The sequence below is a fragment of the Myodes glareolus genome, chromosome 20, assembly GCF_982192425.1.
Source record: "Myodes glareolus chromosome 20, mMyoGla1.1, whole genome shotgun sequence".
NCBI classification, from domain to species: Eukaryota; Metazoa; Chordata; class Mammalia; order Rodentia; family Cricetidae; genus Myodes; species Myodes glareolus.
The window spans coordinates 4,990,865-5,014,010 of record NC_142045.1 but is presented as its reverse complement, the minus strand read 5'-3'; the positions used below and the strand labels follow the sequence as shown (position 1 = coordinate 5,014,010).

The following is a 23,146-nucleotide window of genomic DNA, read 5'->3' as shown; positions in this document are numbered from 1 at the left end:
ACATGCCTCATGTACATCAAAAAGCAGAGGGCAAACATTAGGCCGTATTGAGTGCTCTGATGGTCCTAACACAGAGATGAATACTATTCTTATTTAATGCATACAACTCAAACATAATTTGATTTAATACAGAAACAGCAAGGCATCATTGGCCTCACTTTGCAGATAAAGTAAACAGACCGAGAGACTTTCAGTGCCTCTTGTCATAAAACTGTCTTCCCAGTCAAGGCTCGTGTGTGTGTGTGTGTGTGTGTGTGTGTGTGTGTATGTGTATTGCTTGTGTGTGTGTGTGTGTATGTGTATTGCTTGTGTGTGTGTGTGGCGTGTGTGTGTATGTGCATGTGGTGTGTGTGTGCTTCGTGTACGTGCATGTGGTGTGTGTGTGCATGTGCGTGCGTGTGACATGTGTGTGCGTGTAGCGTGTGTGTGTGTGTGTGCATGTGTGGCGTATGTGTGTGTGTCCATTGCGATTTGTGTATCACTGGGGGGTCAAACCTGAGGCTTCATTCATTGTGCTGCCGACTGATCTGCATCCCCAGACATCTTTTTATTCTGCCTTGTTTATTTTTCACATGATGTTTGCTACCCAACATTTCGAGGACTCCCTAAGCAAAGCAAAACCTCAGAGACCTTTTTAATGTGGTGGCCAATATCATTTTCTTATCCAAACCTTTTGATGTTACAAGGATCAGAGAAGGACAGAGATGGGGAAACAACACAAACCAAACATACATTGCCTTTTTAGAACCCTACTAGGTACTGTGGGATGGAAACTTGGTTAAAACGCTGAGAATTTCTTCTGTGTCATTAAGATAGACATCTTCAGACAGGAAGCTGAACGGCAGACATTCGGCGTGACTATAGTTCCATGCCTCAGCACCTTGATTTCTACCACTTCATTGTACAACATTTAATTATGAGGGCCGTCTTTTGGCAAAACATATAATTTGTATGCCTCACCTGACTCTAACCATTGCTCTTGACCATGAAGTCATAGGTAGTCCACTGTTTATCTTGTAAACCTACCCCCTATATTTCTCACCTCCTCTGGTGACAACCTCACACGAACAGCCTTCCCTAGAGAGACAGAAGTCATCCCTGAGTCTCCTCACTGCGTCACAGGGTATCTAACTGTTTGGACTTGGAGTAGAGCAGGCCCTCACGCAGTTGCTGTGTGACTTTTAGCATTTCCCTTACCCTCAAAGGACCTCTGTCTCCTCATACATAAAATACCATAGTAATACCTCTTGCCAGGCGGGGGTGGCACACGCCTTTAATCCCAGCACTCAGGAGGCAGAGGCAGGTGGATCTCTGTGCGTTCGAGGCCAGGCTGGTCTACAAGAGCTAGTTCCAGGACAGGCTCTGAAGCTACAGAGAAACCCTGTCTCGAAGAAAAAAAAAATATGCTATCATGGAGGATGTTACCAGGGCTAACGTGGTTGTGTAGGATCGTCCTGCCTCTACTGTAGACCGGGATGTAATGTTTCCTTTCTGCTATCACGTCTGTTAAGCTGCTGTCACCTGCTGACCTGACCTTGTGACCCATCCTCAGAGCGGCCTCCTCACTTCTATCCCTGTCTGCTGCCCCACTTCCAGCCTTTGTGCTGAGATTACAGCGGCTTTCTTCTAAACCGAGCTCGCGCAAGCGTTTCATCGTCTTCTGAACTATGGCTGCCTGAGGGATTTTTCCAGAGTGCACACTGGCCTTCTGGCTCCCCATACTTGTTCCCCTCCGGAGGTCTTCAGGGTCGCCTTAGCCCCTCGGTACTGATGAATTTTTTGTTTGGTTTTTGACTGGGGATTCTGTGAGGCTTTGCTGTTATTTCGGTGGCATTGTCATTATAAATGAAGGTTTATGGCCTCTCTGAACCCTTACCTAATTGGTCCAGGCATCAGCCAGAAACGGAGGGAGGAACACAGAAGAAAACTCAGAAATATGTCTTTGCTCCTCTTTGTCTTCCCTCAAATATAATGAAAAACTAATAAAAGTGTTCATAAAATGAAGTTGCCATATTAATCTCAGGAAATAGAGATCAGAAAATACCTGACACTATGGAAACATTGTAAAGATTAGAAAAATTATTAAAGGAAAACTCATAAAACAGACAATTTAATATTGGATTCATTTCTTAGGTAGAATGCCTTCCAGGTTAATGTAATAAAGCCTAGAAGTATTAGCGATTTCACTTCACACCCTTGCAAATCATACCCAGGTGTCAAAAAAAAATAAAAAGGTAGAATATTTCTACTGTCAACTCCATTATACAGACCAGAATAATAGTTCAGCAGCCAGGCTCGGCTATTAACAGAACCCCAGGGAGAGAAATGACAGGAAAGCAAGCCAGAGATGGGGAAACTAATTGCAGTGACAAGCATATTATTACAGACAGGTAATGGCCAGAAGACAACTTCATCGTCAGTGTCTCTATCAGCCCAGTAATGAAGACCAGGCATGGATAAGACGGGCCTGCTTGTTTGGCGTCACGTGTAGAATAATTGGTGTTGATATGAGGGACTGAAAGGAAGACAGAATGAACACGGCAAGTGAAAACACAGAAAAGATGTCATTGGATGGTACATTTGTCCTGGGATGCGTGAGCAGCCTCTGATAGCGTTATCGCCACGAGGTTGTTTACCTCTGGTAGACCACAGGATCCTGAGACCCTGAAGCCAACTGTGACTCTTTTAGCTCCTTTCCAAAGGCTTCCATTAGCTCGTGTGCAAACAGTTTGAGGTGCAACGTTCAGCACGTCCTGACCATTCCTGGGATCTAGATTAAGAACTTGTTCTAAGGAACACATGTTCCTTATGTGCATGTATAATCTAAGGAGATTATACATGCACATGTGTCTGTTACTTTTCTATCGCTGTGACCAAACACTATGACCAAGGCAACGTGTAGAAGAAAGAGTTTATTTGGGTCTTATGGTTTTGGAGGGTTAGGGTTCATGACCGTTGTAGGTAGAGTTTTCCATCTAGACCGCCAGTCAGCTCTCTTCCACCAGCTGCTCCCCAAATAATTACACACAGATGTACTAATTATAAATACTTGGCTGATAGTTTAGGTGTGTGACTAACTAGCTCTTACAACTTAAATTAACCCATATTTCCTATCTACCGTCTGCTATATGGCCATTTCTTCTTTTAGCATGGCATGTTTATCTTGTTCCTCTCTGCATGTCCTTGAGACTCCCAGACTCTGCCCTTCTTCCCAGTGTCCTCCTAGTCTGGCTCTCCCACCCAATCTCTTCCTGCCCAGCTATAGGCCAGTCATCTCTAATTATTAACCAATGAGAGTAATACATATTTACAGAGTACAAATATTGTTCTATAATAACCATCATAGTAGGGAACATGTAACAGTCAGGCAGACATGGTGCTGGAGCAGTAGCTGAGAGCTATGGCTTCTTATTATTGTTTATTAGTATTATTGTTGCCTTGGAAAAACAATGAGATTTTAGTTCTGTTGTTTTTTGTTGTTGTTTTGTTTTGTTTTGGGCGAGGGTTTCTCTGTATAGCCCTGACTATCCTGGATCTTGCTCTGTAGACCAGATTAGCCTCGAATTCAGAGATCCACCTGCCTCTTCCTCCTGGGTGCTGGGATTAAAGGTGCATACACCACCTTGCCTGGCTACAAAGCATTAAGATTTATTGACAGCCTGTCTTCAGATTAATAGTCCAATTCAACCTATTGTTTCCTTATACCTAATATCTCCACCTTCAAAAATGCTTCCAAACCATTTGGGGGGGAGAGGGGGAAGTACTTAATTCTTCCTTTTTTTAAAAAAAAGCTCTTTCTTACAGTATATTTTTTTTAAATGTTTGCCATCAATTTTTTTTTCAAGCATAAAATGAAAGTATTTTGAAGTTAAACTCAGGGTTCCCCAGTTGATATTCAGGCTGTTTCCCTGTATTTTGCTTTCGTTTCATTTCTTTTAAAAAACAATTCTCTAATATCTACTCCCATAAAATTTACTCCCAGTGTTTTTGTTTCTGGAGTAAATTTTGTAAAACTAAGGCCCAGGACCGAAGGTCACAAACTTGGGGTCTTTGAACAGATGCCAGTGATGTGGCCTCCTTGCAGGCTGTGCCTGCAGCACCCAGGGACGTGCCATGCTTGCTTTGTATGTTGCCCACATTCAGGAGAAAAGTAAGCTTCAGCAGTTGGGGGTGTGCCTCGTTTGGAGGGAGCTTGCCTGGCGTGCATAGGGCCCCAGTTCCACCATCATCGAGATAAAAGCCAGGCCTTTGGTCCTCCTCCTTCTCTTTGATTGGTCAGCTCTGGTTGTGGTCTGTCAGATGGAGCCCAGCCCGGCACAACATGCCAGTGACCGTGTGGCTCAATAAGCACTGCTGGAACCCTTCACCACACCATTCCTGCCAGTCTGCAACTGGTGTTCACCAAGGCACACACAGCAGTGTAATAACGTGTGGCCAAGCCAGTTACTTAAGCGCAGCTCATAGCAAGGAGACTGAGAGTTCTTTGCATATAAACTGTAGCATAGCTTCTTGTGTTTCCAGCCTTCATCCTAGGACAATGTGGCTGGCCCTTCGACAGAATTGTTGAGATCTGTCCTCTACGGAGTGCAGGGTTTGAGACAGGCCTCTCCAGCAAGATGGATTTGGGTCTTCCTGTGCCAGCCTCTCCACAGTAACTATTGACCTCCTTTCTCCGTCCACCACCCACCCTGTGCCCTTGTTGTGCACACACCCACCTACTCTGGATTGTGAAAACGTATAGGTTGTGTATTGGCCCAAACTCCAATTTCAGACATTTCACGGTCAACATTTCTTCTCCCTTTAAACTCAACCAGCAATCGTCGCTTGTCAAAAACTATACCAATAACCCACAGATTAGAGATGCCAGAAACATCAGCTATAGCAGAAATACCACATGAAGGGTTGATTACACAGAACATTATCAGCCTTGATCCTTTTTTTAACTCTTTGGTCCTTTTTCAAGTAGAAAACAGAGGCCTGGACTGGAGAGATGGCTCAGAGATTAAGAGCACTGGCCGCTCTTCCAGGGGTCCTGAGTTCAATTCCCAGCAACCATGTGGTGGCTCACAACCATCTGTAATGAGATCTGGTGTCCTCTTCTGGCAGCCAAGCATACATGCAGACAGAACACTGTGTATAATAAGTAGATAAATAAAGATTTATTGAGAGAGAGAGAGAGAGAGAGAGAGAGAGAGAGAGAGAGAGAGAGAGAGAGGTGTCTGGGAGATTCTGAAAAATGGTCTATAGTAGCTGAGATTTGGGATAAGGGTTGAGGATGGTTGGAAGGCAAGGCCAAGCTTCTGCAGCTTGTAGAGGGTAGGGGAGGCTGGTAGTTCTAGGTTCCAGAAGACCAAGGAAGCAGTATAGAGCAGTGGCCGGGGAAGAAGTGACGAAGAGAAAGGGGAGATGCTATAGTGTAACATGAGGGGCCGGCTTGTTGGGATTTCCATCCCGCCCGGTACCCCAACAGCCGGCAAATCCCAAAGAGAAATTACACACAGGACTCCATAAGGTTGGGGCCATATGTAACACGAGGGCTGGCTTGTTGGGGTTTCTGTCCCTCCCAGTACCCCAACAGCCAGCAAGCAACAAAGAAAATCACACACAGAGATCTCTATAAGTTATAAAACTGATTGGCCCATTAGGTCAGGCTACTTATTAATTCTTATGACTTATCTTAACCCATTATTCTTATCTATGTTAGCCACATGGGCTCAGTACCTTTCTCAATGTGACAGCTTACATGTTGCCTCTTCGGTGGTCTGCCCAGGAATGGCTGAGAGAGAGCTTCTGCTTCCAGAATACTCCCAGTCTCTTTGCTCCACCCCTACTTCCTGTCTGGCTTTCCCGCCTATACTGCCTGCCTGGCCAATCAGCGTTTTATTAAAATATGATTGACAGAATACAGATAATTCTCCCGCACCATTTCCCTCTTTTTTTTTTAAACAAAGGAAAATACCCATAATCCATTTGTTGGGAATGTGGGCGTAGTATTTCAGGCTACTTCCTGCTGGTTGGGGGCGCTGATGATCTTATGGGGACCTAAAGAAAATTTAGAGTTATAATCAAGTCCTGACTGAAGTATCCTGGGAGTCTTGATCATCTCAGGCTGCAGTCTTGAATCAGTTCTGGATGAAGAACTCTGTCATCTGGGCCATCTGTTCCTGTCGATTTCTCAGGTGGCCTCCCTTGGTCAAAGATGATTTTTCTTAACTCTGAATAAATCCATAGCCTCTCATTTTCTGTGGAAACAAAAGCAGAATCTCTTTTCCAAAGTAGCATACCTTTTGACTTCAATTTTGAAGCCAAGGTATTTTCAAAATACCTATCTTGGGTTAGTTCAGCAGCATTTATAAACAACAGTCCTTTAGCAGCTGTTGCTCCTTTCTCAGCATTCAAACAATTCAAAGAGAGCATAATGGCATACAGTATCAAGATTCTCTGTGTATTTTTCATTTTTATGCAGCTTTATTTCAACCTCTATTTTCTTTTTTCTTTTATCTTTTGGCTTTTTGAGACAGGTTCTCTGTATATATCTTTGTCCTGGAATAACACTGTAGGCCAGGCTGTCCTTGAACTCACAGAGATCCTCTGTCTCTGCCTCCCCAGTGCTGGGATTAAAGGTGTTTGCTACCACACCTTGAACTCACAGAGATCTGTCTCTGCCTCCCAGGCATTGGGATTAAAGGCGTGTACTACCACACCTTGAGGTCACAGAGGTCAATCTACCTCTACCCCTTGAAGTCCCAGAGGTCAATATGCCTCTGCCTCCCAGGCATTGGGATTTAAGGTGTGTACCACCACACCCAACTATTCTCTTTCTTCCTTTTTTTTACATTAAGAACTTTAACTTTTAGCCTGCATATATTTTTAACACACTGTAAAATATTTAGAGGTTTTCTTCCTCTTTGAATCTCTCTTTACTGTATATCTCTCTTTTTCTGACCACATGAGCCTTTAATTTACTAAGCAATATGGGAAGCCGTGGCTTTGACAGCTAGATCCAGCTCATTCCTTAGCTTTCCAGACTCATAGCTGAGATACCAGCCACAGCTGTGTTCACTGCCACAACTTGTCGTGTTTCAAGGTCCTTGCTAGCAAGCAAGCTGCATCATTCTGCTCACAGACCACACTCAGTCGGACTGCCTGCCTGCAAGAGTCAGAGTTTGTCCTGGCAGGACAGCCCAGAAAGCCGGCATTTCAAAACAGCACAGCTTTTTTCCTGCTACGACCGAAAACCGAAAAGCATGCGTTCAGCTTTTCACCAACAGCATTTAAGTGTTTCGTGGCAGGACCTCTTAATGAGCTGCAAGGTTTTGCAGCTAAGGCTGAGTCAAGAAGCCTCTCTTAGATGAGAGCATTTGCTTGCCTCTAGCAAGCAGAGCAGAACCAAAAAATTGCTGCTACCAAGAAAACATACTTTACTCTATTCTTTCCCAAACTTTCTCAGGCTTTCTGTGGATTCATTTATCCACGTCTGGACGCCATATGTAACATGAGGGGCCGGCTTGTTGGGATTTCCATCCCGCCCGGTACCCCAACAGCCGGCAAATCCCAAAGAGAAATTACACACAGGACTCCATAAGGTTGGGGCCATATGTAACACGAGGGCTGGCTTGTTGGGGTTTCTGTCCCTCCCAGTACCCCAACAGCCAGCAAGCAACAAAGAAAATCACACACAGAGATCTCTATAAGTTATAAAACTGATTGGCCCATTAGGTCAGGCTACTTATTAATTCTTATGACTTATCTTAACCCATTATTCTTATCTATGTTAGCCACATGGGCTCAGTACCTTTCTCAATGTGACAGCTTACATGTTGCCTCTTCGGTGGTCTGCCCAGGAATGGCTGAGAGAGAGCTTCTGCTTCCAGAATACTCCCAGTCTCTTTGCTCCACCCCTACTTCCTGTCTGGCTTTCCCGCCTATACTGCCTGCCTGGCCAATCAGCGTTTTATTAAAATATGATTGACAGAATACAGATAATTCTCCCGCACCACTATAGATCATGTCATTCATTTTATTTTTGCTATTCTATTCATTTTCAGGTCTCTCATCTTTCTTTTTTAAATTATTTTAATGATGATGTATGTGTGTGTGTGTGTGTGCGCACGCCTGTGTGTGTATATATGTCTGTATATGTGTCTATGTGTTGTGTGTGTCTGTGTTATGTATGTCTGCATATTGTGTGTGTGTCTGTGTGTATCTGCTGTGTGTATGTGTCTGTGTATGTCTGCATGTTGTGTGTGTGTGCCTGTGTGTGTATATATGTCTGTGTATGTGTCTGTGTTTGTGTCTGTGTGTTGTGTGTGTGTCTGTGTATATGTGTTACTTATGTCTGTGTTGTATGTGTGTGTGTGTCTGCTGTGTGTATGTGTCTGCATGTTTTCTGTGTGTTGTGTGTGTGCATATGTGTGGGTACACACACCTGTGTGCATGTAGAGCCCAGAGGCTAACACTGACTTCCTTCTTTTGCTCTCCCCTTTTTTCCTAACCGGAGTCTCTCACTGAACCTGGGCTCCCCTTTTCTCCTGTACTGGCTTGCAGGCCAACCCCAGGGTTCCTCTTGTCTCTGCTTCCTCGGGGCACCAAGCTTTTTATATGGATTCTAGGCATTGAACCAGGTCCTCATGTTTGCATGACAAACCTTTTACCAACCAACCTTTCTCCCAAACCTTGGGTTTTCGGTCTTTCAAAAACTTTTATAGGAGCTGAGGAGCTGGTGGGTATGAGTGGGTATGAGCGCTTGCACAAACATGACGGCCCAAATTTGGATCCCCAGCATCCACATAAAGCCCAAGTATGGGCCGGTGTGTCTGCAACCCCAGCTCAAAGTGGGGCAAAGATAGAGAGACCACTGGCGCTCATTGGCCAGTCAGCCCAGCCACAAAGCAGCAAGCTTCAGGTTCAGTTAAATAGGCTGCCTCAAAGGGACAGGAAAGACAGAGCAGAACACCTGGCAGCCTCCGTACACATGTGCACATGCGTGTGAACCAGCAAGCACACATACGCACACACCTATGTGTACACCACACCTACAAACGGTTTTTAAAGATTTATTTGGGGGGAGGTGCATCCACACATATTTATGCGCCACATGTGTGCCTGGTTCTCGTGGAGACCAGAAGACGCAGTGGATCTGCTAGAACTGGAGTTACAGGCTTGATGTGGGTGCTAGAGATTGAATGTGGGTCCTCTGCAAGAGCAGCAAGTACTCTTAGCTGCTGAACCATCTCTCCAGACCCACATACAAACATTTTATTTCTAAAATAGTGAAAAGAGCATTTACAATAAAGTTCATTTCTTTCCATTTAAAAAATGGGTTTATAATTATGTTTTGATTTAGAATACCCTAGGCATATCTGATTCACTTAAAATAAATTAATGAAGATGGAGAAATGTTAAGTTATATATCTTTGCCCCAAAGTTAAACATTTGAAGGATGATGTTTTATTTCTGGAATAAGAGACCCTTATTACTTCCACATTATGAAAGTATGCCCTCACTAAGTTAAATCTAACACAGCTGGGCCTCTTCCTGGCGTCAGGTCACACGCGGAGGAGGAGAAGGCCGCTGGTGAGCATGCATTGCAGCCTTGCACAGGGACGGGAGAAGAGCCCTTCGGGGCCCGGGAGGTGTTGCTGTCTAAAAAGACTGCTTGTTGCAGTTACCCCTCATTTGCAGGCAGACATTTATGAAATGATTGCACTCCCCTGAAAGCTAGCTTCTACATAATTCAGGATTGTCCTGGATCTCTCTCATCAGAGAGGAAGAAAAGCCATATGAATTATTTACAGGGTACTAAATTATTTCCTTTTATGAGCTCCAACTTTGTTTTTTGTCTCTGCAAACTGAGATTTTGTTTATCCATGAATAGTTTTCCCTGGGGCATGAAAAATATGACTCTTAAATTATGAATGAGGCTTTTTTGTTTGAGTCCGTGTTAACTAAAACATGCAAAAATAAACTATGTTTTTCATTAGATCCCTTTCAGCTCCCCACAAAAACAGAACCAACAAAAGAAAGAGCCGCCGCTGCCGCACCAGCGCCCACCAGGAAGCCTACTGTCATTCGAATCCCAGCCAAACCAGAAAAATGTAAGCTCTTCTCTGTCTTTCTAACTTACTCCTCCAGAACTGAGGAGAAATCTGGATTAACTTATCAATGTCTGCTTTTGACATTATATAAAGCCTGCTGTTTGTCACTCACAGTCCGGGCATCCCGAGCAAGGCATTCTCTCCCAGTTCTTTGGAGAATTCTGTCAATTTGTATTCTGTTTTTTCTCTAAGGTTGATTTTAGACAAAGAGAATAGGAGACTGTAGCTCTGAGAACAATCATAGTATGCCATATCATCAGTGCCTCTGGTAACGATGGGTGTAGAAGCAGTGGAACTAATAGCAAATGAAATTCTAGGTCTATCGTGGGTGTATTGTTCCACTCCGCTCAATTTTCGTATGGCAGTGTGTGAATTATGCAAAGAACTATACCCAAAAGCTTTAGAAAATTACAACAATCGTGCTTCTTAGGATGACTAAATTACAAAATAAAATATCTTAAGATTGGTTTAACGCTAGATTTTTGTGTGTGTGCTTCCTTAGTAGATTTTTTTTAAATCACACAGTAAATGAAGTTTTGTATCAGTTTTGATAGTGCTTCAGAAAGAAATTTGGTGTTTAGGGTTGGGGTTGTGACTCTTTTGGAAGAACGCTTGCTGAGCACGCTAGAATCTGCCCTGGGTTCAGCTTTCCTGGAAGTGTTATAAAACCGGAAGAGTGGGTGCACACCTGTGATCCTTGCACTCAGAAGGTGGAGGCAAGAAAATCAGGAGTTCGAGGTCATCTTTGGCTACACAAAGAAGGGAGTGAGGGAGAAAGAGAAGGAAAAAGAAAATTGTGGGTTTTAGAGCGGTCACTCAGCTTTGATTTCATTCCTGCCTGCAGTGCTTTTGCATGGCCCCTAGGAGGCACCGTTGCCTTCGTGCGAAGGGAGGTTCTGCTGATTCTGCCTGACACAGTCACGTGGGGTACGATGGCTAGGGCTGGAGTACCCGAGAGTGTACAGGAGCATACCCTTGAGTTTAGGGGACTGGCTTTGCTCTAAAATACTACGGAGAACCATCATATTGGTTTCGGTCTCTCGGTGGTTTTGCAATTAACCAAGAGCGCTCAGCCAGTAGCAAGAAATAGAGCTGAGTTGCTGTGAAAAATGAGGAGAAGGTCAAGGCTCTGAAATTCCATCAGACCTTTCTTCTCTGGAGGTTATATCGTAGTGTTGATTAAGGAAATGGTGGCGTAATCGCTTTTGATGGTGTGATACAGTCAGAAAGGAGCAAAACGATAGATAGCTCATTGGGTTATTCGCCTGCTTGCTGTTACCTTAGAAGTGTATTATGAATTTAACAGGCATAGTAAAATATAAAGATCACGAATATTATAGGAACCTCATGTGGATTTGGAGTTGACCCTTTTGTGGTTTTTTATTTGTTTGTTTGTTTGTTTTTGACGTGCTAAGATTGGAATCCCGCCCTCTCTCATGGTTTACACTAAGGTGTTTTCTAGGCTCCAACGCTAGGTGACCCCAAGACCACCCCAAGTCAATGAATTATTAGGACTTCTCACAGGAACTCAGTATTCAGGGTTATAACTTGTTGCTGCAAAAGTAAACGAGACAGAATCCACCCAGGGGAAAGGCAAATGGGGTACAGTGTATCAGAAACCGGAGATAAGCTTCCAGGAACCTTCACACCACACAGAGCTTCCTCCCGGCTCCCGACAATGAGTTAAGACAACAGGCAAAATAGTGATAAATAGGGCAGCTTCCTGCGCTGCCTGGCACACTCTTTTAGCTGAGGCTGGTTACCTAGCCACCGTTAGGAACGGTGGGTTCTGGAATTCCAGCTGTCTGGAAGGAAAGGAAGCGTTCATGTCAGCCAGTTTTGTGGTTTGTTAGTTCTAAAGATGGTTGGTCCTACATCAGGCCGTGGTGGCACAGGCCTTGAATCCCAGCACTCGGGAAGAGGATCTCTGCAAATTAGAGGCCAGCCTGGTCTACAAAACGAGTTTCAGGACGTCAAGCACTGTTACACAGAGAAACCCTGCCTCAGGGGGAAAAAAAAAAAAAAGGAGAGGGGAGATGGTCCCATTTTACAGTCTAAGTTCTGAGTGCCAGCTAACAGCCCAGAAAAGCAGGCATCCCTAAAGGTGAGCCATGTGGGGTTCACATTTACTTCTCCTAAATTGGGTTAATAACGCTGAAATCACGAAAGGGTAAGCCAAGGAACCATCTTAAATTATCTTCCAAACAAAACCCCAGGAACTATCAAAAAGGTGAATCTGCCCTGCTGGGTGAGAATTGATTTGCCAAAATAGCTTCCAAAGCGTTAGTTCCAGCAAAAATCAATGCCCCAGAATTCTATTAATATAATTTCTAACATCGTTAGTTTGTTTTTTAATGGACGTTTTGCCGGCATGTGTGTCTGTGTACCGTGTGCTTACAGTGCTTGAGGAAACCAGAACAAGATGTCAGGTCCCTTAGCACCAGAGTGAGAAATGACTGTGAGCTGCCACGTGGGTGCCGGGAATCGAACCTGGGTCCTCTAGGAGATCGCTGAGCCATCGGCACAATTTTTAAACACTTGCCCATCTTAAATCATTATTTCCTAGTAACTGGCTGGGACATTTTTCTCCATTTGATACTGTTTCCCCATCTGTGGATATAGCAGTTACCTGAGAGATCAGAGGTTTTTCGTTGGGGCTGGAAATCTGAACAAATGAGAATTTCCATATACTTTTCCTGGCTACACCAGACAATGTAAAAGGTGGCTTTAGCCTCTGGCGATATGTTACACCCATCCCCTCGTAAGGTATTTCTGCACACAGATTTTAATTATCAAGCAATAATTAAATCTAATCATCTCTATTTTCTTTCTCTAAAATAAGTTGGGAATATTACTGAGCTAAGGGTGTAGTTTGGATATAAAGGTATTGTTTCTGGAATTGAGGCTAATTATGGCCATTAACCTAAATTATCAGAAGCATTTAGTTATTTGTGGGTGGGGGAGGGTTGCGTACTCCACCTATTAAGGACCATGTCTTACTAGAATGAGAGCAGGCTTTGGGTTCAGATGGACAAACCTGACTATTACTGACATTAATAGATTAAGTAACTCACAGTTTTCTTAACTTCAGCTTGTATAAATGGGTAGCATATTGTCTAGTATGAGGCCCTATGTTGTATCTGTGCTGGCCACCATGGTAGCCTCTATGCCCCAGTGGCTTCTGGGTACTGGAAATGTGCCTAGCACAACTAAAGCACGGACACTTTATTTCACTTTACGAAAGATTTAAAATCTAAATTGCCACATATAGGTCACTGGCTACTTGTTGACCAGACGAATCTAATACAGGCAGGATGATTGGAATGCCTGAGTTAATGCCTGACACATCATCCTTAGCAATGCTAGCCCCCTATTGTAACATGTAACATTGTAGCATCAGTTCATTCATTCGTTTCCTGAGGGCTGCTGAGGGCTCTCTCTCCTCCTTACGTCACTGTCTAGGAGTCCAGCTACGGTCAAGCCATTGGATGGACTCCTGGGCCAGCTATTGCTGGTGACATCTGTCTTCTATTTTTTCCCTAGGTTTACATGAGGAGCCACAATGCCCACCTCCTCTCCCTGCCGAAAAGCCTGTTGGAAATACTTACAGTACGGCGTCTGGAAAGCTTGGTAACACGGACAGGACTAGACACCCAGTAAGTGATCCTGAGGGGTTGTTGGGCTTACGGCAGAGTTCTGAGCTAGTTCCAGCTTCAGTTGCTGTTGAAATTATTTTATCGTTGATTATATTTTTAGAAGTATTTTATTAGAACCCAATGCTAAACTTCACGTACTTACTTTATGTTATAGTTAGTATTTTACAGATCCCTATAGAAAGATTGGTTCACTCATTGTACTTCATTATAAACTAATTTCTCCTGTACCAATAGAATGGCATTGTCTTTTATATGGTACTATAATAATAATGAAGAGGTTGTTAAAACTTCAAAAAAAATTTAATATTTGTAGAAGTAGATTTGGTCAAGTTGTCAGATTTTTTAAAACACTAAATCTATATTTATTAAAAAATAATAATGATAATAATTTAAGATAACTACCCTAAGAATTTTTATTCTGAAATTTAAGAAAAAAATCAAAATATAATGCTTTGCTATACCTTTGTTAACATACCTAGGACCTTAATATTATTCCCTTGTGCATTTTTAAAAATTTCCTCCTGATGGGTAATCTTTATGGCTTGTTTCAAGAGAAATCAATTCTTAAAGTCTTTAAACCAATTCAGTTCAATTTTTATAATAGTTTAGCCCTGTGCATTAGCTGTGATCGTCATACAAGCAAACCCATCCAATCTTCTAGCGAAGAGAGATTCCTTTGGAAAAAGACATTAAATTAAATTAGCCAATACCAAGTTAATGAGATTTTCTGTAGAATGAATTAAAATTTAGTGATCATTTGTATCTTCAAAGTGCTTGTTAATAAATTTTTATTAAAACCGGGTCATGGAAACCCAAAAGCAGATAGTAGGGCCCCCGCCATACTGTAATCCCAAACGTCTATGAAGGAATGGTTGCTTGCAAAGACCTCAGGCTTCCTCTCTCAAAAGGCTCCTGGACGGATCTGAGAGTACAATGCGCAGGTGCGCTGTCCAGCGACCGGTGTGATGAGGTCTGTGAAGGACAGAGCTTGCAAACACTAGGATCATCACCTGCAGCTAAGAGCAACATCTGAGTTTAAAAGAAGACAATTTAGGATAAATGACACCACCCAGAGAGCGTCTGTGTGCACACCTACATCTCTGCCTCACCTGGACATAACGGAAGTCCTTCCTACATCTGTCCCAGAGGGAACTGAAGCCACCTGCAAACCCCTCCATGCAGCAGACCACGATATAGACACACTGAGATTGAAGAAAAGGACATGCTAAAACAGATTCTAAATTCAGTCAAGGGTAGATTTCTACAGACTGAGGTCAAACACATGCCAGAAAATTCTGTTTGTTTACTAAGTTTATTTAGACCAGGGGTCATAAGGACTAGAGGTGAAGACCTCTAGAAAGTGTCGATGTCTCGGCCTGTCTTGGCGCATGCCTTCAATCCCAGTTCTCAGGAAATGGGTCAGCAGATCCCTAAATCTGAAGTCAGTCTGGTCTTTAGAGGGCATTCCAGGACAGCCAGGGCTACACAGAGAAACCCTGTCCCGAAAACAAAATTAAAAAGTGTCAGTGTTACGGACCAGGAGGGTAGACAGTCTTTACTTTTACAAAGCTGGCCACTGGACAAAACCCATCTGCTCTTCTCCCAACCAGAGTGCTAGGCAACTCTTCATCAGACCTAGTGGCTATGGCTGCCATATTTCACTTCCATTACCTGAATGATGGTCTCTAGTGTCCCATGGGGAGCCAGTGGAGCTGGGTGCACGCTCGCCTGTCCCCGAGCATGTCCTAAAGAAACTACAAGCTCCACAGCACTCAGGTAACCTGCATGATTCGGGTTAGAATCCAGGACGCCGCACAGAAGCGTGTGTGCCAGAGGCATGCTGTTCTAAACCTGGCTCTAAGAAGGCGTGTCGGCTCCTGCAAAACATGCCTAGGCCAGTTGCTCCACAATCCCAACACATATGTGATACACATGTGGTCATAAGAGAAGGAGAAATATCTACCTTTTTAAAATGCCACAGAAACCTGGGAAGCTCTGAGCATGCTGACACTCACCTGTTACCCTAGCACTTGGAGACTAAGAAGAAATGTGAGTTCCGTTCTGGCCCAAGCTGTACAGCAAGATCCCGTCTTGAAAAGAAAAGGGGAAAAAAAGGAATTTTCCTAAAATTAAAGCATGATTCAAATATGGAAAGATGGCATTATAGAGAAAACCATCTCTGCCTGGACCCAAGCCAGCCCCTCAGACACCAGAGTCCCAGGATCTCAGAAGTAGACAGAACTAAAAAGATACAGAAAGCCTTCACAGTGTGTATGGAATGCTGAGGAGGGGGACACCTCTAATCAATAATCCAGAGACTATTGGCAGCCTGGGCACCAACCCAGGTTGAGCAAATACTAAGACAACTGCACCCAGCAGCAGGGCCACCTCTTCTCTGTGTCGGGGGGGTCGTGTACATCAGTGCCTACCAGGATGTGCCTTTCTTGTTCCAACTCAAAGCCTGTCAAAAGTGAGAGATCAAAAAGATATTTTAAATTTTCCACAGGCATACCATCACTGGGTTGGGATGTAGCTCAGTTGCAGTCCAGCTTTGCCAGAAACAAATGAGAAAAGACAAAACAACCTCAGCCCACGAGACTGCAGCTAATAGCTGTTGTACACCGTACGGTAGACACCCTTCCTCATCAAAGTTACACCTTAGCATTTCCCCTCAGTGTTGGGGCACGTCCCACAACTAAATTTTGAGAAAAATCAATTTTAAAAAAAAAAAAATCTCCTTTCCTACTAACCTTTGTTTGCTTGAATTTTCAAGGTGGCCAAGGAAAGACATGGTTTTATCATGGCGATATTGTCAGGAAGAATTACAGGCAGCCACGTATTTATACGGCGTGGGTTATATTCTGGAATATTGCAGGGTTTATGAGCTGGTGGCTTGCTTCACTACATTAACTGAACTCATTAGTGAAGCCAAGTTTTAAGGGCAAGCTTAATTTGTTTTTTAAAAAATGAGATTTTAAAACATCGGAGCATGTTTAAATTATCATAGTTATTGGCGATTAATCACTTGGTATTTAAGGAAGCGTTATAAATAGCATGAATTTCAAAATTGGGGAAAGAAGTTTTAACTCATTTGTTACATGAATGAAACAGTTTGAATTTGCCCAGAGATTCCTAAGCAATCACTAATAATTTTAAAGGGCTGGACATTTCCCCCTACAGTCTTAGAGGCAGTATTTCATGGGTGTGTATTGGGGCCTTAAGAAGTAGATAAGGGGAAGTGAATTGGTAGTGAACTCTTTCAGTTTTCGAACTGGCAAAAAGAAAAGAACAATTTAGTTAGGACTTTTCCAAAAGAAAAGAACAAAAAAAGCCCTGTTTGGGACATGAGATATTTTCATTTCTCATTCAACAGAAGAACGTGTTCCGAGAGCTGGAGAGCTCAGTAGTTAAGAGCATTGCTGCTCTTCCGGAGGACCTGGGTTCCGTTCCCAGCTCCACGTGGCAGCTCACAGCTATCCAGTGCCCTCTTCACACATGACGCACAGACATACATGCAGGCAAAGCACCCATACAGATTAAAAAAAAAAAGTGTCCTAAAAACTTTTGAGAAAGAACGGCCGAGCTCCTCCCTCCCCTAGGGAAATTTCTCTGTTCGTCCCCTACTCCCAGACCCTCTTTCTGTCACTTGGCTGCAGAGTCCAGCTAGAGCTGTCTTGAGTTTTTCCAGCTCTCCCCTTTGCTCTTCCCCACAAAGCTCTTGTCAGCCCACACAAGCTATCTGTCAGCAAAATCCCCTTCTCCCAGCCCTTCTCTCTCCTCACAATGTCTTCTTTTTAGGCCACTCTGGTTTTTTTGTTTTGCTTTGTTTTTTATGTCCTCAACTTCTTTAGTTCAAGATCCACTGCTTGCTTTAAAGCTATCCAGCAGGGAGAAGGGATCTGACTGTCCAATGCAAAACAACCACACTTCAACCTGTGGTTTGAACTCAGGACCATTTGATTTCTACCATAGTTGGGGTGAAGAAATACCCTATATTAAAACTGAAGCAAACTCTAGCAAGAAAGGAGAAAGAAAGACCACCATCTAGGGCACCCAACCCCATTTTCAAAACGTTGCTTTACTGGCATGCCATGGTAGGTAGTGCATGCCCTTAATCCCAGCACTCTAGAGACAGAGACAAGTGGATTTCTGTGAGTTCCTGGCCAACCTGGTCTACACAGTTCCAGACCAGCAAGGGCTACATACAGAGACCCTGTTGCAAAAATAAACAAATTAATAAAATGACATGTGTGTGATGTATGTATATGTATAATATCGAGTCCTTCTCAGCCATATTCCATAACTTCACAGCTTTTCTACTTAGAGACTCACCCAAAAAATTGACCCCAGTTACTCTTGCAAACTCTTGTTTTAGGTCAGTCTTAACTAAAAAGTCCTTCTGTGACATTTATAGGAACCGGAGCAAAGCAGTGAATTGGGAGGCTTGGTACAAGGACCCCCCAGGTTGCCACCAAGGTAGGTAAAATGTGAGACAGTTGGAGGCATTGAAGGCCTTGGAGAATTGGCTGTTGTCCTCTGTTGCCCAGATGCAGGGCTGCAAGCCTTAGATCTTGCCTTGAAGAGAAACTCATGAGTCTGCCCAGGCCGCCAGCCCACAGTCTGCTCGTGACATCAGGTCATGGGGCTCTCTCATCTTTTCTTCTTTCAACGAGGTCCAAAGCCCTACAGAGCACAAATATGAGTTTCTGATACTCTTTCCAAATAAACAAGACAACTTTCCAGACTGAAATAGTTCCGCTGCTGGAGTCTGCTCAGTTAGAAGGGGCAGGCGTGTTTCTCAGCATCACCGAAGGGAACTCAGAAGTACCCTAGCCCCCAGCTCTAGAGGTATATGAACCAGAGGCTGTTGTGCTTTTAGAAGGCATTGGCGTGTTGAAATTTACTTCCATTTAGAGATTAGGAAAAAGGTTTTCAAAGTAGTTGCTGTCCCATTCCATTTTCAGAGCTTACTTTCAGCTAATCTAAATTAAGAGTTTTAATAGTGCCGCCTATAATGTGAGCATTAGGGGGTTTTGATGTTCCTCTTCTAATTACGCTGAGGACCCAAGCACACATACCTGGTATCATCATATATATAAGCTTTTGCCTCAGACTGTAGTAGAAAGTACTTAGCTTCCTGAAATAGTCAGTGTGTTTAGGAGCAGTTTGGGGCCTTCAGAGAACAGATGACAGAAAACGCTTGTTTGTCTTGAACTAATGAATCTCTAGTGCAAGATAAGAGGAAGCTGGAACATCATGGTGTTTCCTCCAATATCATGTTTAATGCAAGAGTCATTTGCTCAAAAATAGCATACCCTGCAGGTTTCGGGAAATTGTTTCTAGCAGCAGAAAAACTTTTCACATCTGTGCCAGGCTCTGTGTGTGCGTGTATGTGTGTATGTGTGTGTTTGTGCGTGCATGCGTGTATGTGTGTATATATGTGAGTGCACACATATGTATGTGTGCGTGTGTGTGAGTGCGTGCGCGTGTGTGTGTATATATATGTGAGTGCGCGCATGTGTATGTGTGCGTGTGTGTGAGTGCGTGCATGTGTGTGTTTGTGTGTGCATGAGTGTGTGTGTATATATGTGAGTGCACACATATGTATGTGTATGTGTGTTTGTGCGTGCATGCGTGTGTGTATATATGTGAGTGCACGCATGTGTATGTGTGCGTGTGTGTGAGTGCGTGCATGTGTGTGTGTTTGTGTGTGCATGCGTGTGTATATATGTGAGTGCGCGCATGTGTATGTGTGCGTGTGTGTGAGTGCGTGCATGTGTGTGTGCTGTGCGTGCGTGCGTGCGTGCATGTGTGTGTGTGTGTGTGTGTGTGTAAGAACAGGTGGAGCAGAACATAGATGAGATCGAAATGCTGACTCATGACCCCTCTTGCCTTTCAGACCTGTCCATGGAAAAGTCATGCCAGTTTGGAAGCCTCCTCCCAAAGGGGCCCCTGAGAGACCACCACCCCCTAAACTTTCCGCAACCAAATCATCAAGTAAAAATTTGCCTTTTAATCGGTCCTCCTCTGACATGGATCTCCAGAAAAAGCAAAGTCATTTGGCCTCTGGACTCTCAAGAGCCAAGAGTCAGGTCTTTAAAAGCCAAGACCCGGTGCTACCCCCTCGTCCCAAACCAGGACACCCTCTCTACAGGAAATACATGGTAAGCTGGAATTTCAAAATGTTGGTGCCTAAGGGATTATTCTAGCCAGGCGGCAGTGCTGCACGCCTTTAATCCCAGCAGTCGAGAGTCAGAGGTCGGTGGATCTGTGTGAGGCCAACCTGGTCCAGGTTCAGGGCACTTGTTCTTGCAGAAGACCCCAGTTTGATTCCCAGCATCTATAGAGCAATTCACAACCGTCCGTAACTCCAGTTCAGGACACACATGGTACACAGACGTAAATGTGAGCAAAATACTCATACGCATAAAACAAATAAATCCTTTAAAAAAAAATCCAACAACAACTACAAAACCCTGGGTTTTCCAGACAGTCTGTCAGTATTAAGAGAAACACCAGAAAGGGAAAGCAGGCATATAGGGGTCTAAGCCACTGATGGCAGGATCCCTGTGGGAGGAGGTGATGGTTCATCTGCTGCTATAGTTTGTACTTCATAGCTGCTTGCCCACTAAATGAGGAGCATTTAAACCAAGTAGAAATTAAGTTTTTATTAAGATCAATGGACTTTCTTACCGTTTTTTTTTCCATTCTGTAAGCATAATTATCATGGCCCATTTAATAGCTACTAGTTAAAAGTTCTTATCAGTAATTGAGATAGTTGAGGATTAATTTTGCTCTCTTTGGATTTTTTTTTTTTCATCAGACGACTCTTGCTTGTGTTTTCCACAAATGAAAGAGTTGATTTGCTTTCTGTGTGGTCAGGTCAATCAGAAAGAGTTGAAAATTTACTTGTAAGTGGGAGGAGGATTATGTGCATAGTAGTTAGTAATGTTAGTCCTGCTCTATACTTCCATCAAGCCAGAAAATGTTTTACTTTAAGCTAATTCAGACTTCGAGAAAAGAATAGACAGATAAAAAGAGATAATATATTTACAGTCTTTTAAATTGATGAAGCCCATTGCTCCTCTCTCTCTTTCAGTTAAGATGAATATAAATTAATGAAACTTTAACTACCCACAAACCCAAGGGATAGTCTTTGGGATAGACTACGTAATAAATAAAGTAAAATAGTAATTGGTATGTATTGAGAACTAATTGTTCGCTAGGTACTATTCAAAACTAATCTTGTAGATTAGATACTATTACTATCATCCGCCTTATACAAATAAGAGAAAGGAGACCAAGATAGAGATTTAAGCCAGCTAGCCGTAAAACCAGGATTTGAACACAAAACAATTGACATCTACCATTTCACCGTACCATGAACAGTGTTAATTAGTGGTAAGACCTCTATTTGCTTTGATCTTTCTATACCAAGATTATTTCCTCAAAGGGGATCAGGTTTCACTTGGGGTTCTTACATAACTGCGTAATATCAAAGCATTTAAGGAATTCAAAGCAATCAATACATCAAAATGGTGGTCTATTTAAGTGACGTGTCTCATTATAAAATACACCCTTAAATCCACTTCCTGTCCCCCGTGGCTACACTATCATTAAATTACAACAGGATTCTGTGTGTCTTGGGAGCCCTGGATGCTGTGGCGATGTGGGGGAGGTGACACTACGCAACCCGGCTTTACCTGGCCACCTCCTGTACTCTGTGCTTGCTCTCTGGTGACCCAGGGGCCCAGGCAACCTCCCTCCCTGTGTTTTAAGTGTGTATTATATAGAACTTCTAACAAGTTCTCATCAGCTAAAATTTACCAAGGCAAAAACAGAACCGTTTGGTGCTGGGGCCCGAGTATAGAAAACATTGTGAGATCAGACTGCTGAGGGACTAGGAAGCAGCTGGGTTTCAAGCCCACAGACCAGCTACCAGGGAGACGAGAGTTCCCGAGAGAACTTGAGGCCACGTTCAACCCTTGTGATCTTGTGGGCTCAACTCCACCCTCTTAGAACTTCAGTTTCCAAAAGAAATGCTGGCCTCACTGGATCCAGGGCGTGAAGCCTGCTCACTCTCTGAAGAAGCTGCCCATTAGGCCCGCTTGCCAAGTCCTAAGTGATCAGCAGCAAGTGAGGGTTTAGGATAGCGAATAATTCTCTTGTGGTTTACATTTAAGCTGTCTGTGCCTCATGGAATTGCCAATGAAGACATTGTCTCCCAGAACCCCACAGACCTCTCTTGTAAGGTAAAGTCAAGCTCTTTCTCTACTGACTGATTTTTTAAAAAATTAAAAAAAAAAAATCCCTGCCCTCTGTTCCTGCTATTACGCGTTATTAAATGCTTTAGGCTCCAAAGATTAAAATGTGGGAAAGTAATAATGTTTTATTAAATAATAATTGCTTCAGAGAGTGGCGTTGTGTCTTACAGCGTGGGGACGTGCTTGTGATCCTGAAGCAGGCAGAAAATAATTACTTGGAATGCCAGCGGGGAGAGGGCACGGGCAGAGTTCACCCATCCCAGATGAGAATTGTCACCCCCCTTGAGGAGCGTCCAAGAAGCAGACCTGACGTACGTGAGGCATCGCTATTGTGCAACGTTCCTGTCACACATGGCGGCACCATCGTAGAGTTATTAATTAGATCCTTTCCTCCCCAGGTTTCTTTCATTAGCAGCATTATTTTAACCAGGGTGGAAATAACAGTAGCAGTTTGCTCCAATTCTGGAGTAAATGGCCCTAATGACGTTGGCACAGACTGCCGGGTGTTCTGCCCTCTTTATGTTGTGAGGGCTTGGACAGTCGCAGATTTTTCACCCGAGCAAGTGGCTCGCTCTTTTAAATAACACGAGCCTGTTTGCCAAACCAGACGTTGTTCTCTGGCAGAATGAGTCAGTTATTTTTAAAAGGAACCCGGTAAATGCTAAATCTGACATAAAAGAGTCCTTTAAAATGTGGGCTCTTAATAGGATGTGGTGGGTGTGATCCGGGACACGGGAGGTGGAAGCGGAGGGGTCAGAAGTCCAAGATCATCCGCTATTGCACAGATCAAGGCCAGACTTAGTAACAAGGGAACCTATAAACCTTGTTTCTCTGAAATTCTTTAAAGAATGAAATATAATTAATATAATCCAGCATCTCAAGTCACAATTAAGGACTAACAAGTTTGTGGAGCCCTGATTGGAGAAGAGGATTTGTTTAGGAGCAGGTGACTGAGCTCAGGGTCTGGGAGGCGCTAGCAGCTGTCCTGCGTCTGAGCTCCACCCCCCCACACACACACCCGCCAGCTCTGGCTGCAGTTTTAGGAGAGTTTAACTTACCAGTTAAGTTTGCGCTGTTTGTGACTCAAGGTAACATATGAAAAATACACCAGTCGTTCAGCTCAAGCAAA

General features: G+C 43.6%; 1 protein-coding gene across 6 annotated transcripts in view; it reads left to right on the top strand.

Annotated features, from left to right (window-relative positions):
* Positions 1-23,146, top strand: part of Sh3d19 (SH3 domain containing 19) — a 151,853-nt gene that overhangs the window by 110,766 nt on the left and 17,941 nt on the right. For 5 of the 6 annotated variants that reach the window (XM_048424511.3, XM_085682538.2, XM_048424514.3 and 2 more), the window contains 6 exons: positions 9,984-10,097; positions 13,641-13,753; positions 18,168-18,229; positions 19,653-19,917; positions 21,937-22,005; positions 22,188-22,328. In XM_048424511.3, the coding sequence (XP_048280468.3) occupies positions 9,984-10,097; positions 13,641-13,753; positions 18,168-18,229; positions 19,653-19,917; positions 21,937-22,005; positions 22,188-22,328 (764 nt within the window). The remainder of the gene's footprint in view (positions 1-9,983; positions 10,098-13,640; positions 13,754-18,167; positions 18,230-19,652; positions 19,918-21,936; positions 22,006-22,187; positions 22,329-23,146) is intronic. The other variant, XM_048424513.3, reaches the window with a different exon arrangement.